At 40.6% G+C, this 16394-nt stretch overlaps 1 protein-coding gene across 1 annotated transcript in view; it reads right to left on the reverse strand.

The window, feature by feature from the left end:
* Positions 13273-16394, reverse strand: part of LOC109229678 (1,2-dihydroxy-3-keto-5-methylthiopentene dioxygenase 2) — a 3741-nt gene continuing 619 nt past the window's right edge. The window contains exons 2-7 of the mRNA XM_019395209.1: positions 15218-15329; positions 14423-14517; positions 14193-14307; positions 13982-14106; positions 13725-13795; positions 13273-13646 (exon numbers count right to left, since the gene is read on the reverse strand). Of these exons, the coding sequence (XP_019250754.1) occupies positions 13580-13646; positions 13725-13795; positions 13982-14106; positions 14193-14307; positions 14423-14517; positions 15218-15329 (585 nt within the window). The 3' untranslated portion in view covers positions 13273-13579. The remainder of the gene's footprint in view (positions 13647-13724; positions 13796-13981; positions 14107-14192; positions 14308-14422; positions 14518-15217; positions 15330-16394) is intronic.

The following is a 16394-nucleotide window of genomic DNA, read 5'->3' on the forward strand; positions in this document are numbered from 1 at the left end:
GTAAGGCACTTTTGACTCGACCCCAAGAAGATTCACCTTGTCCCTTTGAAGTATCGCCTCGGCCTCTTGATTGAACCATTGTCTATATCAAGCAAAGAAGATTGTTAGTTGCAATTCGTAGTTCAAACACATATAGGAGTGTAGGTAAGGAGAAACAATTGTACACTGTGGGGTTATGTAGGTGATTCATGCCTGCAGGAGAAGGGATCTGCAGTCCGTACATTTCTGTTGTGCGGCCGCAGAAGGGAAGTGCGATAAGATATTTCAGATTGCGGCCACACTTCTGAGTGCCAAAATTGTGAACTCTCTGATGACCGAAAAAAGGCTAATCTGCGGCCGCAGATGGAATTCTACAGTCCGTACATTTTGACTTGCGACTGCAGATTCCTGCCTCACATAAGTGTCTAAAAATTCATATATGCGAACCGCACAATTCAAGTGCGGTCGCAAAATTCAAACAATTACGAGCAAAGTACTTTATATTCTATGATTTTTCAATTTGTTGCATAAATAGGCATGGAAATGTTATAAAAACATGAAATATAACTAACCCAATCCCAATAGAGCATGTATCAAGTTTACCCAGTTCAAATCTACCCCATATGGACACACAATTGAACTCCAATAACAGATGGCCTAAGAAGAACTGAAAATCTACAAATTAATCTAACACACAAAAATTAACATGAAATTGAAGCATACCAAACATGAAATTGAAGCATACCAGATAGAGTGAGTGTAATGAATGACTAATCGAGGTGGATGTGTGTATGGAACAGTTGAAATCTCCAAGAAAAATTTGCAGAGTAACAGTGTTTTGTTCAAAGAGGGAAAAGTGTAAAATGAGGACCAGTATTCTATTTATACAAAAAAAATGAGAAGGGAGAACAAACGAGGGTGGTCCGCACCCTACCACCTGGATGATTATTCTCAGAAACCAGTCTGCAGTCTGCACATTTATGGGTGCGGCCGTAGATTTCACGTGTGATCGCAGATCGACCTCCGCACTAACAAGCATAAACTTCAAAGAGTTGGTATTTTTGGAATTTCAATTTTGTGGTCCGCAAGAAAAATGTGCGGCCGCAATACTTATCTGCTATGGCACTTAAAAATGTGCGGTCCGCACAAATCAAGTGCGGTCCGCACTCCTTTGAACACTTAGCCATATCTTCTTCCACTATTCTTGTAAGTCACACTCATCTCTGCAGCACACTTCAACTCAAGTTAGAACACAAATAATACCTAACTACAAAAAGAAAAAGGAAAAGAACATGGTTTCCCTCCCATGAAGCGCCTGATTTAACGTTGCAGCACGACGCAAAATACCCTCAAGTGAAATGAATGACCACCACCACGTGGCTATCTTCAACCTTTCCCAAGTAGTGCTTCACCTAGTGACCACTGAATCGGAATACTTCATTGTTTTTGTTAGTCTAATGCACCAAAAGGTGTCCCACCCACAATTTCAAAAGGACCACTCCACTTGGATTTTAGCTTCCCGGGAAACATCCTCAACCTTGAGTTGAAGAATAATACAAGATCACCCACCTTGAACTCTTTGTTCCAAATGTATTTGTCATGAAGATATTTTATCTTTTATTTGTACAAGGACGGACTTGCATAAGTATGGTACCGGAACGCATCCAATTCATTCAAATGTGCAACCCTCAAGTTAGTGGCTAAATCCCAATCAAGATTCAACATCTTTAGAGCTCACATTGCCTTGTGCTCTAGTTCCACCAGAAGATGACAAGATTTCCCGAACATCAACTGATATGGCGACATTCCGATAGGTGTTTTGTAAGCCGCTCGATAAGCCAATAATGCATCATCAATCTTTTTGGACCAATCCTTCCGATTAGCATTCGCCGTTTTGAACAAAATACTCTTTATCTCCCGGTTGGAGACTTCCACTTGCCCACTAGCTTGTGGGTGATAGGGAGTTGTAACTTGTGAGTAACACCATACTTGCCAAGTAAAGTGTCAAAAGCCTTGTTGCAAAAATGTGACCTCCCATTACTTATAATTGCACGTCGAGTACCAAACCTTGTGAAAATATTCTTCTTCAAGAAAGCCACCACACTTCTCGCCTCATTGTTGGGCAAGGAAACGGTCTCAACCCATTTGGACACATAATCCACCACGACCAAGATGTAGGTGTTTACACAAGAACTCACAAAAGGGCCCATGAAGTCAATACCCCACACATCAAAAATATCAATCTCCAAAATGGTTGTGAGAGGCATTTCATTTTTATTTGAGATTCCACCGCCCCGTTGACATTCATCACATCTGTCCACTACCTCACTTGCATCCTTGTAAAGAGTGGGCCAATAGAAACCACAACTAAGTACTTTGGTTGTCGTTCTCGCTCCGCCATGATAACCATCATATGGAGAAGAATGATAAGCCCAAAGAATTTCACCTTGCTCTTCTTCCAGTACACATATTCTAATCACCCCATCCGTACAAATCCTGAAAAGGTATGATTCATCCCAATAATAATCTTGACAATCCCATTTGAGTTTCTTCCTTTGGTTTGAAGAGAACTCATCCGAAATGATTCCACACACAAGAAAATTTTCTAAATTTGCAAACCATGGCACCTCTTTCATTGAAATTGCCAAGAGTTTCTCGTTGGGGAAGGATTCATTGAATTTAAGGCCATCATGCGGCCTTCCCTCGTCCAAATGAGACAAGTTGTCCGCCACTTTGTTTTCACTATCTTTCTATGTTGGATGTCAATATCAAATTCTTGCAACAAGAGTACCCATATCATGAACCGAGCTTTGGAGTCCTTTTTGCTCATAAGATAACGAAGCACCGCATGGTTCATATGGACAATAACTTTTGCACCCATCAAGTGCGGGCGGAACTTCTCGATTCCGATCACAATAGCAAGGAGCTCTTTCTCCGTGATTGTATAGTTAACTTGGGAAATGTTCATGGTCTTACTAGCATAGTAGGACGGATGGAAAGTCTTGTCGATACGTTACCCCAAAACATCCCCAACCGCTGCGTCGCTTGCATCACACATGAGTTCAAAAGGCACACTCCAATCTGGAGCGATGATGATGGGAGTAGTTGTCAACTTGAGCTCAACAATTCAAAATCTCTCATGCAATCATCATTGAAGTTAAACTTAGCATCCTTCTCAAGAAGCTTGCACAACGGATTCACCACCTTAGAGAAATCTTTGATGAAGCGCCGGTAAAAACCTGCATGGCCTAAGAAACTCCACACACCCTTCACCGAAGTTGGGGGTGGAAGCTTAGAAACCACCTCAATCTTTGGCTTGTCTACTTCAATTCCATTCCTTATGATTTTGTGGCCAAGGACAATACCTTCCTCGACCATGAAATGACATTTCTCCCAATTGAGCACCAAATTGGTTTCTTCACATCTAGCCAATACTTTGTCCAAATTTGCAAGAAAATCATCAAAAGAATCTCCCACCACCGAGAAGTCATCCATGAAAACTTCAAGGTAATCCTGTATCATGTTCGTGAAAATAGTCATCATACACCTTTGATAAGTCGTCGATGCATTGCACAAACCAATGGCATCCGCTTGAAAGCAGAAGTACCATAGGAACATGTAAAGGTTGTTTTCTCTTGATCTTCCGGAGAAATGAGAATTTGGTTGTAGCCCGAAAACCCATCAAGAAAGAAATAAAAAGCATGACCGGCCAATCTATAGAGCATTTGATCTAAGAAAGGAAGTGGAAAGTGATCTTTACTTGTGACTTTGTTGAGCTTGCAATAGTCCCCCGACAACGGCACCAACAATTGGTCCACATCCAATCCGCACTCAATAGTCAGTGGAAAGAGTTGTTGGAAGAATAGTACCCAACAAGAGTTGGGGTCGATTTTCATAGGGAGCTACAATGGGTGTTAGGGGTATATACTTGACGAAAGAAAATGGAATAACTCAATAGCACTTCCAAACAAACGGTTTTGATATCTAATTTTACTTTTACTCTAACAATTATAATCTAAGAGAAGAAACTAAAAAGCGAATGATTGTTTTTGGGGTTTTTCCAAATAGTTAAAAAGCAAAGAGATGTGACCTTAACTTAGGTATTCGCCTAATGGGTTAAATATGTTATCACTTGTTTTGATGATTGGGTAGTATTATAGCTCTCAACGCTACATTATCCACTCAATACCTCTCGTTCATAGAGGTATTTTGCCCAATTTGGCTTTCTCAAGACCAAATGGGTATCAAACTAAATAGTTGATATAAGCTCAAGTCGGGTTCTCACTATCTCTAGTTTGAAAACTTTAATTAGGCTAATCAAACCCTCAATTAGCCCAATTTATTGTTAGCTAAGTCATCCTAAACTAGGTCCCCTTTTCCAAGTAAAGACCAAGTTAAAAATGCATGAATCAATTTTTGCAACCATTAATTCTAAAGTTGAAGCATAAACTAATCTAAATAATCAACACCCAATTATAAACAAGCATTAAATTAAATACCCATAAGGTTCACACACTAGGGTTGGGTCACAACCCTAGTAAGAATCTAGCTACTCATACTGAGAAATGAAGAAAACAAAGAAGAAATGCTAATTAAACTCATAATCTAAGATTAAAATAATAAAATATAATGTTTAAAACTAAAATAGTCACAAACTTCCTAAAATGTCAAAATGTTACGGCTACAGCAGCTCAAGCATAGAAGCTTGACCTAAAAATGTGAAACTCGTCTATTTATAGTAGCCCAAAATTTGTTGACAAAAATGCCCCTCGGGAGGATCTGCGGCCGCACAATTCCATGTGCGGTCTGTAGATTTCTTCAGTTGGCAAGGTCTTGGAATCCGTAGCCACACAATTCTGGTCTGCGACTACGAAACTTCTTATGCGGCCGCACAATTCTTGTGCGGTCCGCAATTCAGGCAAGGCTCATGTCTTGGTCATTTGCACACCCTCTGAACTTTGAGTCATTTGTTAGTGTAAAGCTTCTTCTGCAGCCGCACATTGGCTAAATTTCTGTTGGGGTCTTTCACTTTATCTGCGGCCGCAGATGGAATTCTACGGTCCGCACTTTCTTCTGCAATCGCAAAAATCCTCCTGCGGACCGCACTTCTTAAGTTCTGCACCCCTTCTTGCCTTGTGGGTCGGAACACTCCTTTTTGAGTCAGATTTCATAATGGGATCTCAAGCTTCCAACTTTCCTACAATTTGCACACTTTCATTAGTTTCGGAAACATAAATCAATACTTTCGAACTAAAATAAAACCAAAAAGGTGCTAATATGTAGTCAAAATTCACACTTATCATAGAGCTTTTGAGCAGCTACGCTAGGGAGATATGATTGTGACCTAGTATGAGATGAGATTCACAGATTTGGCCCGTCATGTTATATGGTTGGTTCCCACAGAGAGAGAGAGAGGATCAGGAGGTTCATTGATGGCCTCAGTTATGGCCTATGTTATAGCTTGGCCCGAGAGGCCGAGACGGATGCTAGGTTTGACCAGGTGATCGAGATTGCTAGGCACTTGGAGTCGGTTCATAAGCTTAAGCCTGAGGAGCGGGAGGGCAACATGCCACGTGGATTTGGTGGTTTTGGTGGTACCTCATCTGGAGGTCAGTCACATCACAACAGAGGTCGTCCTTACATGCCCGCTTAAATGGCTCGTCTGGTTCATCGTGGTACATCAGCTAGTCATGGTTCATATAGTACTCATCCAGGTCAGTCATCTTCCAGTGCACTTCCAGCTTAGAGTTTGTACCGTGCTCCATCAGTGTAGGGTTCCACTATACCGAGTTCTTCCAGTGGTTATTCTAGTTCTCGGGGTACGATTCAGGCCCCACCGTCATTTATAGCTTGAGGTTGTTACGATTGTGGAGATATGGGTCATGCGAGGAAGTATTACCCCCGTCACTACAGAGGTCCAGTGCAGTAGGGAGGCCAGTTTATGACCCTGTACGAGTTGCTTCACCACTCGTTCAGCCAGCTCGGGGTGGGACTCAGGAAGTTCGAGGTCTTCCTAGAGAGGGAGGTCGATCTAGGTGGTGTTCATGCTCGATGTTATGCTTTTCCCGCCAGGCTAGAGGCAGTTGCTTTAGACTCGGTGATCACAGGTACTGTTTCAGTGTGCTACATGAATGCTTCCATATTATTTGACCTTGGTTCCGCTTATTCATATGCATTATTGTACTTTGCTCGCTATTTGGATATGCCCCGTGATTCCTTAGTTATGCATGTTCATGTATCTACATTGGTGGGTGATTCTATTGTTGTGGACCGTATGTGTCACGACCCTGATACCAACAGGTGTTGTCCCAGCTACTGTGGGGGCTGTAACTCTGCCCCTACCACGGCCTAGGCCACGTCCTCGGCCTCTAGTGGCCTCCGCTGGTGGTACTGGGAGAGAGACGATCAGGAGGTTTGTTGATGACTGGTGACACCCCGATGTCGGGCTGTGTTGGTTTTATTTCTGCAAATTATAATGTTAAATGCTTATTTTGGGATTTTATTTTCGATTAAAGTCTTAGTGTTTATTGTTATTAATTATTTAAAACGAATTGGAAGTGTGTCGGCTGGCCTTGTCTTCACGAGAGGCGCCATCACGATCGGGTTGGGTTTATGTACGGTTGTGTGTGGTGACTATTGGGGGATTGGAGACGATATTTCATCTTTTACTGCTTTGTATGGTTGATTTTGACATGATTTTAGGCATGGAATTGTTGTCGCCATGTCACGCTATTCTGGATTGTTACGCTAAGATCGTGACGTCGGCAATGCCGGAATTGCCTAGGGTTGAGTGGAGAGATTACCTGGATTATGTTCCCAGTAGAGTAATTTCATACTTGAAGGCTCAGCGGATGGTTGAGAAGGGGTGTTTGGCATATTTGGCCTTTGTGAGGGATGTTAGTGTTGTTACTCCTACTATTGAGTCCGCTTCGGTAGTAAGGGACTTTCTGGATGTGTTTCCTACAGACTTGTCGGGCATGCCACCCGACAGGGACATTGATTTTGGTATTGACTTGGCGCTGGGCACTCAGCCCATCTCTATTCCTCCGTATCATATGGCACCAACAGAGGTAAAGGAATTGATAGAACAACTTCAGGAGCTACTTGATAAGGGATTCATTAGGCCTAGTGTGTCGCCTTGGGGTGCATCAATTCTGTTTGTGAAGAAGAAGGATGATACTATGCAGATATGCATTGATTACCGGTAGTTGAAAAAAGTTACAATTAAGAACAAGTACCCACTACAGCGTATTAATGACCTATTTGACCAGCTTCAGGGAGCTAGAGTGTTTTCGAAGATTGATTTGAGGTCTTGGTATCATCAGGTGAAGATTCGGCATTCTGATATTCTGAAGACGAGATTCAGGACACGCTATGGTCATTACGAGTTTCTTGTGATGTCTATTGGGTTGACCAATGCCCTAGCAGCATTTATGCATATGATGAACAGTGTATTCCAACCATAACTTGATTCTTTTGTTATAGTATTCATTGATGATATACCGATGTACTCACGCAGCCAGGAGAATCATGAGCAGCATCTGAGGATTGTACTCCAGACCTTGAGAGAAGAGAAACTTTATGCTAAATTCTCTAAGTGTGAGTTTTGGCTTGGTTCTGTGACGTTCTTAGGGCACGTGGTGTACAGTGAGGGGATCAAGGTAGATCCGAATAAGAGTGAGGCAGTTCAGAGTTGTCCCATACCGTCTTTAAGTATTGAGATTCGTAGTTTTCTTGGCTTGCAAGGATATTATCGTCGTTTTGTGGAGGGTTTCTCATTATTGATGTGCCTTTGACTAGATTGACCCATAAGGGTGCCCCATTAAGGTGGTCTGATGAGTGTGAGGAGAACTTTTAGAAGCTCAAGACTGTCTTGACCACATCTCCAATTCTAGTTTTGCCTTCAGCATCGGGGTCATATACAGTTTAGTGTGATGCTTCACGGATTGACATCGGAAGCGTCTTGATGAAGAAGGGTAGGGTTATTTCGTATGCTTCGCGCCAGCTGAAGCCCCATGAGAAGAACTACCCCTTTTATGATTTAGAGTTGGCAGCCATTGTTCGTGCATTGAAGATTTGGAGGCATTATCTCCACGGCGTGTCTTGTGAGGTATTCACAAATCATCGGAGTTTGCAGCACTTGGTTAAGCAAAAAAGATCTAAACTTGAGGCTACGGAGGTAGTTAGAGTTGTTAAAAGACTATGATGCCATTTTGTACCATCATGGGAAGGCCAATGTGGTGGCCGATGCCTTTAGTAGAAAGGTTGTGAGTATGGGTACCCCTACATATATTCCAGTTGGTTAGAGACCGCTTGCATTAGATGTTCAGGCTTTGGCTAATCAGTTCGTGAGGTTAGATATTTCAGAGCCTAGCTGGGTTCTTTCTTGCGTGGTTTCTCGGTCTTCCTTGTATGAGCGCATCAGAGCCCGTCAGTATGAAGACCCCCATTTACATGTCCTTAAGGACACGGTGCAGCACGATGATGCTAAAGAGGTTTCTATTGGAGATAATGGGGTGTTGCAGATGCAGGGTCAGATTGTGTGCCCAATATGGATGGGTTACGTGAGTTGATTCTTGAAGAGGCCCACAGTTTGCGGTATTCCATTCATCCGAGTGCCGCCAAGATGTATCAGGACTTGAGGCAACACTATTGATTGAGAAGAATGACGAAAGATATAATGGAGTATGTGGCTTGACGTTTGAACTGTCAGCAGGTGAAGTACGAGCACCAGAGGCAGGGCGGTTTTCTTAAGAGACTTGAGATTCCCAAGTGAAATTGGGACCGTGTTACCATGGACTTCGTTGTTGGTCTCCCACAAACTTTGAAGAAATTTGATGCAGTATAGGTGATTATGGACTGGTTGACTAAGTTCGCACATTTCATTCCGGTTGTGACCACCTATTCTTCAGCGAGGCTAGCTTAGATCTATATCCATGAGATTGTTTGTCTTCATGGTATTCCAGTGTCCATTATTTCTGATCGAGGCACGCAACTCACATCGCAGTTTTGGAGAGTTGGGCACACGGGTTTAGTTGAGTACAACATTCCACCCAAGACGCAGGGACAGTCCGAGCGCACCATTTAGATTTTGGAAGATATGCTACGCACCTGTGTTATGGATTTCGGGGGTTCTCGGGATCAATTCTTATCGCTTGTAGAGTTTGCATACAACAACAACTACCAATCGAGTATTCAGATGGCTGCTGATGAGGCTTTATATGGGAGGCGGTGTCGTTCTTTAGTTGGTTGGTTCGAGCCGGGAGAGGCTAGGTTGTTGGGTCTGACTTGGTTCGGGATGCCTTGGAGAAAGTCAAGTTGATTCAGGATTGGCTTCGTACAACACAGTCTAGATAGAAAATTTATTCTAATAGCAAGGTTTGTGATGCTACATATATGGTGGGTGAGAAGGTGTTACTCAGAGTTTCGCTCATGAAGGGTATGATGAGGTTCTGAAAGAAGGATAAAGTGAGCCCTCGGTATATTGGACCTTTTAAGGTGCTTGAGAGGATTGGAGAGGTGACCTACAAGCTTGCATTGCCACTAGTCTATCCGGTGTTCACCCAGTGTTTCATGTTTCTATGCTCTGGAAGTATTATGGTGACCCGTCTCATGTTTTTGATTTCGGCACGGTGCATTTAGATGGGGATTTGACTTATGATATGGGTCCGATGGCCATTTTGGATCGGCAGGTTCGAAAGTTGAGATCAAAGAATATAGCTTCAGTGAAAGTTTAGTGGAGGGGTCAGCCAGTCGAGGAGGCTACTTGGGCGACCGAGCGGGAGATGAGGAGCAGCTATCCACACCTATTTGAGACTCCGGGTATGATTCTAACCCGTTCGAGGACGAATATTTGTTTAAGAGGGGAAAAATATAACGACTCGGCCGTTCGTTTTGTGGATTGTAGCCCCGTTCCCCTACTTATCGCTCCTTCTATGCTTATTTGCGGTTATGTGACTTGCCAAGGTGGTTTGATTGGTTGGGAGGTTTTGGAGCGGATTGGACACTTAGTCCCAGGTTGAAGGCTTAAGTTGAAAGAGTTGATCGGAGTTTGACTTTTGAATAGACGACTCGGGAATGGAGTTTTGATAGTTCCAAAAGCTTCGTATGGCGATTTTGGACTCGGACATATGTTCGGATATTGATTTAAAGGTCTGTAGGTCATTTTCGCTTGGATTGGCCAAAGTTGGAAAGTTGAAGGTTTAGAAGTTTGAAAGGTTTGACTGACAGTTGACTTTGTTGATATCGGGTTCGGATTTCGGTTCTGGTTGGAGTAGGTCCATTGTTCATTTATGACTTGTGTGCAAAATTTGAGGTCAACCCGAGTTGGTTTGATGTGATTCGACATTAGTTCTAGAAGTTGGAAGTTCATTAGTTCATTAGGCTTGAATTGGGGTGCGATTTGTGGTTTTTGCGTTATTTGATGTGAATTGAGGCTTCGCGTGCAAGAGTTAAGTGCTTGGTGTTGATCTTCGACTAAAAGTATACGCATTGGTATGCACGTCGCCTTATATTTTACTTGAATCTCATCTATTTGTATGTGTGTTGTAATTATTTGAGCTTAATTTTTGTGTTTATATATGTAGGAATCGATTGGGAGCAACAAGGGATGAATGTGTCAAATTGAAGTGGAAAACGAAATTAATTGAACGAGGTGCACGCCCATCGTCAAAACTAGTGCTAGGCGTTGCCTGTAGCGCTGTGGGCAAGTGAAACAAGAGCAGAAAGAGGGTCCAGCGCCCAGCCTAGCGCGACGCGCTGGCCAAGACTCTCTGTCCGAGATTTGTCCTATTCCGCCTGGGACAAGATTCTTTCGGTCCTACACACCCAACTCGTACAAAAGGAGAAAAGGGTTTTTAAACCTAATTTTGAGGGGAATACGACACTTTGGAGGCAAAACGCATGTTGTGAGCAAGCTGAAGCAAGAATTAGAGAATTCTTCTACTATTTATTTTTGGGATAATACATAATTACCCCATTGAGGTTGAGCCATTTTACCGGATGCACTTTTTTTATCTTTGCAAGGTTCTTATAAGCCCCTTGTACATATTTGAGGTGAAATTATTACCCCCTTTTATGCTTATGTGGTAGGGAGAATATTTTGCACTTTAAAGTAGCGCGTGAGAGGATAAAACTAAGCGTATTTTTCCCTTTTTTTAAAAATTAAAATGTATTTTTTACTTTATTTTACTTTTATTTTTATATTTTCTTTTCCTTTTCTTCTTTTTCTTTTATTTTTTCTCTTTCTTCCTTTTGCTTCTCCCACATACAGCCCGCCGCCTTCATCCTCTATAACCACTATCATGTCATTAGCTTTTACGTTAATTATCAGTCATTTTCTTTTTTCTTTTTTTTTGTTTTATTTTTGTTTTGATCAATTAATGTTTAACCTATCCTAACCTTTCCTACTTGGATTTCTTAAAGCCCAAGGAGAATATGCGAAAAGTGGGGACTGATTTGAGTATTAAAATCAGAGATTGAGGCTTCGAGTTTCAATCAAATAAAAACTTTACAAAAACTGACAAATTTTGGGGGGTGGGGTGGGGGGGGGGGGGAGGGGCGAGGGATTCGGTGATGGGCTTAGTTGGAGAAAAAAAAAGAAAAGGGCTGAGAGTGGGGGTGATTCGGTAGAAAAGGAGGTTTGGCGGAGAATGACGGGTGGTGGCTACATTAATAATGGTGTGCTATGGCAGAGGTTACAGGAGAAGAAGAAAGAAAAAAAATGAGAGAAAAAGAGAGAAAGGACATAAAAGGTAAAATGAAAAAATAGTGAATAAAAAGAAAGTAAAAAGTAGTATTTAAAAGTGACGTGACATCACCTAGTTGGTGCGTGTGTTTTACATATCTGTGTGAAACTGGTGCTTGTCAAAAAAGGGGTAATAATTTCACTTCAAGCATAGATGGGGGTCATAGGACCCCTGCAAAGATAAAGGATGCGTATGTCAAATTGGTTAAACCCCATTGGAGTAATTATATATTATCCCTTTATTTTTTGTTAGTACTTTAATCATTCAAATACTTACGAATTTATTATGATGATTATGCGTGGCTAAGTCCCTTTATTCTGGGGCTGGGTTTAGCCATGAATATTGATATTTAATTACTACTTTTGCCTTTATATAAATTGCTATTATATGATTATTTTTTAATTCTGTACTCAATTGCTTGATTGTCTGGCCAACAGTTAAGCTCTATCAACTATCTTAATTTTGCTTGAAAAGAGTCATTTTTAGATTAGAGAAGAGTTAAAGAAAGCATGATCTTATCTCTAAAACTAGGGGACGGATTTGTAGTTAGAATAGAATTATACCTAGTCACCATATTTAATTGAATATTGTGATCTTAATGCATCTTTGATAGATTAATTTCATAGAAATATAGGCATTAAACTATCCTGGACGGGTGCATAGTAATTCGATAGAATACTATGAGAACATATAATCTGGTCAATTAGCAACCATAAGCAATTCGACTTGAAGGGGAATTAGCTAAGACTCAATAGGATTGGTGAATTTATCACAACCTTGAAATATTCATCTCTACCGAAGTAACGCTAAACAATAATTGTGTAATGTCCTGGTTTTGTACATAATTCTCAGTTGGTAAATTAAAATTTTCTTAAGTCACCAAAAAGAGGTATCTGGATCAGACCAAGCCAAGTAAATAAATTTTTTTAGTTACCAAAAAAAGGTATCAACATCTGACCAAGGCAAATAAAAGCAGTGCACGTGTTACAATTATAATCTATGCATTGAAAGAAAAGCTGAAAAGTGGCATGATTAGTTGATTAGAAAAATAATACTATTACTATCTAACGATATCCAGTAATATTTTAATTGAGGTATCAGATGAATGTAGAAGAAGGGCAGATCCCAGGCCCCCACTTATCCCAACACAAGCTACTCCAAAATCCAATGAAACAAACAAGTGTTGGTCCTGTCTAAAATGTCTAGCAGCGTCGAGAGCTTCTACTATTTTTATTTATTTCTGAAATACACTTTTGCCACTTTAAATGGGTAAGTTTATTGCTGTGTGAGAGAGAGAGGATCAGAAATATTTTTCCATCCTTCCTTTGAATTAAAAGGAAAAAAATTCTCACTCCAAACCAAGCCAGCGACATACTTGCATAGTTTAAATGGATAAGTATATCCCCAAATTATATATAGATAACAAAGAATTTGCCAAATCATACTCAAGGTGAATTAGTAAAGATTTTATAAATAAATCGGATTAGGAGTAACATGTACCTGTATCTTCTTGCAACTCTACAGAGAGGATTCTGCAAAAGGAAAGAAGTTGGACACAGAACAAGTTCAAGAGTTTATGTCATTGACATCCAACAACAAAAATGGCAGAGCTAATTACGCCCACAAACAGGAAATATTGGACCACTCGACAAGCACAAGTGTTTAAATTCACAACATAGACTCCACTTGTATATAACTATTAGGTTCAATTTCCTCATAGGAGATTTATTTAGTGCTCGAATTACAACATTCAACAAGCTGAGCGAGGCGCACACTTCAGGAATCACACAACCACCATATGGTAACATTTATTACAGCCTATAAGGATTTCAACTTCTTCGCCTCTAGTAAATTTAAGCAGCAGCATTAACTGCACGGCCAGCGCCTTCTGCTTGGACAAATGATTCAATATATTCTTTCCTGCATTATCAAAAAACATTCATTAGCTTCCACGCCCAAGACGTAAAAATAGAGTATAGCAAGTGCCTAGAAACAGACCTTGCAGGGAGATGGTCATGTGGGCGATTGTATGGAGTCCAAATTGGGTCACCAACAAAGAGGCGCATTGCCTACACAAACCAAATATTATTACCAACACAATTGCAAACCGTTCCTCTGATCAAATATACCATGCAAGAAGTGCAATCAAGAGTAAGTGCCAAAAACGTGTCTTGACAGGTGAAGCAATAAAAAGAAAATGGTGGTGCTCTTTTCGTCATTAACCATATATGTTAATGCATGCTCTTAAGAAGTACCTTAATGTAATTGTCTGAATCAAGTGTGAAGCGGTGATAAATTCCAGCAGGCAGAACAATCATTCCACCTTTCTTTACCCAGACACGAATCCAGGCATCTTTCCTATCCCGGAGATCAAAATAACCTACACACAGAAGTATATATATTTAGAAACAGCAGTATAGTGGGCAGCTGGACTTGCAAAGTCCAATCAATTTACTGCAATCATACCACTTCCTGCAACACAGTAACGGATCTCTTCATCGGTGTGCAGGTGTTCTTCAAAAAAGTTCTTGATTTTCTCCTCGTAATTCGGTAGTTTCTCAGGGCAAACCTCACAGAAATCCTGTAGTAAATTGTGAACCCTTAATGCTTTGGTATTTCTCAAAACTTTAAAAGATAGGGACCAAGATATACCAATATAACAGATGAAAGGTCACCGTTTTGTAACTTTAACATACCATGTAAGAATAGCCACGAGCTTCCCGAATTTTCTTCAACTCCTCGTCTGTCTCATAATTGTCAGCATCAAGTCTCCAGCTGAGCACTCCAAGCTCTGAAATATTCACAGAGTAATTATGAAGGGAGTATGAAGGCAGGGCAAATCCAGCAATCAACTTGTAAGGATTACCTACACTATGCCGTGACGGCCTAGTTCAAGTTGCAAAGGTTAAGGGACTTGTGACTTAGGTGACAGGTTCGAGCCCTACGGCATGCGAAGTAAGCCCAGTATTTAAGTAGAAAAGGTTAGAGAGGAGGACCCATTATGCCCGAGTTACAACGGCTGTGGTTGGTCCTACGGATCGGCCCCAAACGAATTTCTCCGTCATCAAAAAGAAAAGGACTACCTACACTAAGGGTTGGTTCACTTTTACTATTCCTTGTTCATCATATGATGAAGTATCCGATTAGAATTTGGAAAAAAGATACTACATCCTATCCACATGGGATTCTCACCGACCAATCACAACATAATAAAGATTTTCACCTATTCAATTTCTAACGCCCAAAATACCAAGAGAGTTAATTAAAATTAGATTAGCAATATTAACTGGAAAGTAACTTATCCACTTAACAACAATTTACCAGGTAGAGATCCTAATCCAGAGAAGTCTAAACTTATCTGAAGGTATTGGAGGAAAAGTATAAACTGGCCCCAAAACCCACACGATGTATTTTTGAGAGGGAGGATGAAGAGGGTTTTTCTATTCCTCATGGATAAGTTAAATAGATATAAAACTTAGCCTGATCTTTACCAGCAAGTTTGTCAAGAGACACAAATTCCTTTGGCTCACGGTGATGAGGAAGCCTCTGGTCCTCATTGCTGTCATCCATGTACCATGCCTGAATGACGTCCTCTCGTGGATCCTGCAGGAATTGAAAAAACTAAGAGAGCTTGCAAATAATTCTCCAGTTCCTTCTCCAACTCACTAATTTTATGGTTAAATATACTTTGTTTTGATCAGTGAAAATTCATTCAAAAACAGATTTAAGAGCATTCTCCCCTTTGCAGATTTAGGGGGCCGAGGAACTCCGTTAAAGTACCCAAATATTCTGTTAACATGTTAAACTAAATGGCCTAAAGGTATAACCATGTGTAATGATAGCAACATGGTTAAAGTAATATATATAAGGTAACAGTACTCAAGGTATGCTTAACATGATCCTTAAACCCAAACCAAAAAAAGGAGGCACAGAAAATAAATTTGGTGTAGCATAGATCTCAACTCGTCTTCATTCTCCTTTTAAAATAAGCTAAGTATGCCTGATTCATATTGTTTTTTCATTTGCTATCTGTTGTAAAATGTATTATAAGTTTTTCATCCAGGCTAGACGAGCTAACTTATTATAACAAACTCAGAACCAGAACCTGTTTCCTTTACTCCGGAAAGTAATTGCTGCTTGTTCCCAGACTGTTACCTATTCAAGATCTCATTCAGATTTCACATGAAACAGGCTTTCCAGCTCTACAATGTTTCTCACCTTGGAAGATGCCTCAAAACTATAAGACTCGTATGCTTTTTGCAATAAAATCGAAAAATTCAAAACTTTTAGTGGAGAACATAAAAATCAAATAAAACACAAAGTGATTACTATAGGGCTTCTGTAGTGACTAATCCTCATTGTAGGGTACAAGCCCTGGCAACATCATGATGATGATTAGGCCCCAACTCCTTTTTTCATCTATAATGACTTCTATCTAATACAATGAAATAGACAATAGGTTAGTTTTCAACTATCCTACAGTCGAACATTATTTATTTTTAGCAATCGAACCGAACAACTTGAGATGGGGTAATCAGCTTATGCATGCTAGCAAACTAATAGTTTTTGCAGAATAAGAAATTGCAAGTCAGATAGCTTGAATGTCATAAAAGATTTCATAAAATGCAAAAACATTTTGACAGTTTTCTCACCCAAAAAGGTTGTTTG

The sequence above is a fragment of the Nicotiana attenuata genome, chromosome 1, assembly GCF_001879085.1.
Source record: "Nicotiana attenuata strain UT chromosome 1, NIATTr2, whole genome shotgun sequence".
NCBI classification, from domain to species: Eukaryota; Viridiplantae; Streptophyta; class Magnoliopsida; order Solanales; family Solanaceae; genus Nicotiana; species Nicotiana attenuata.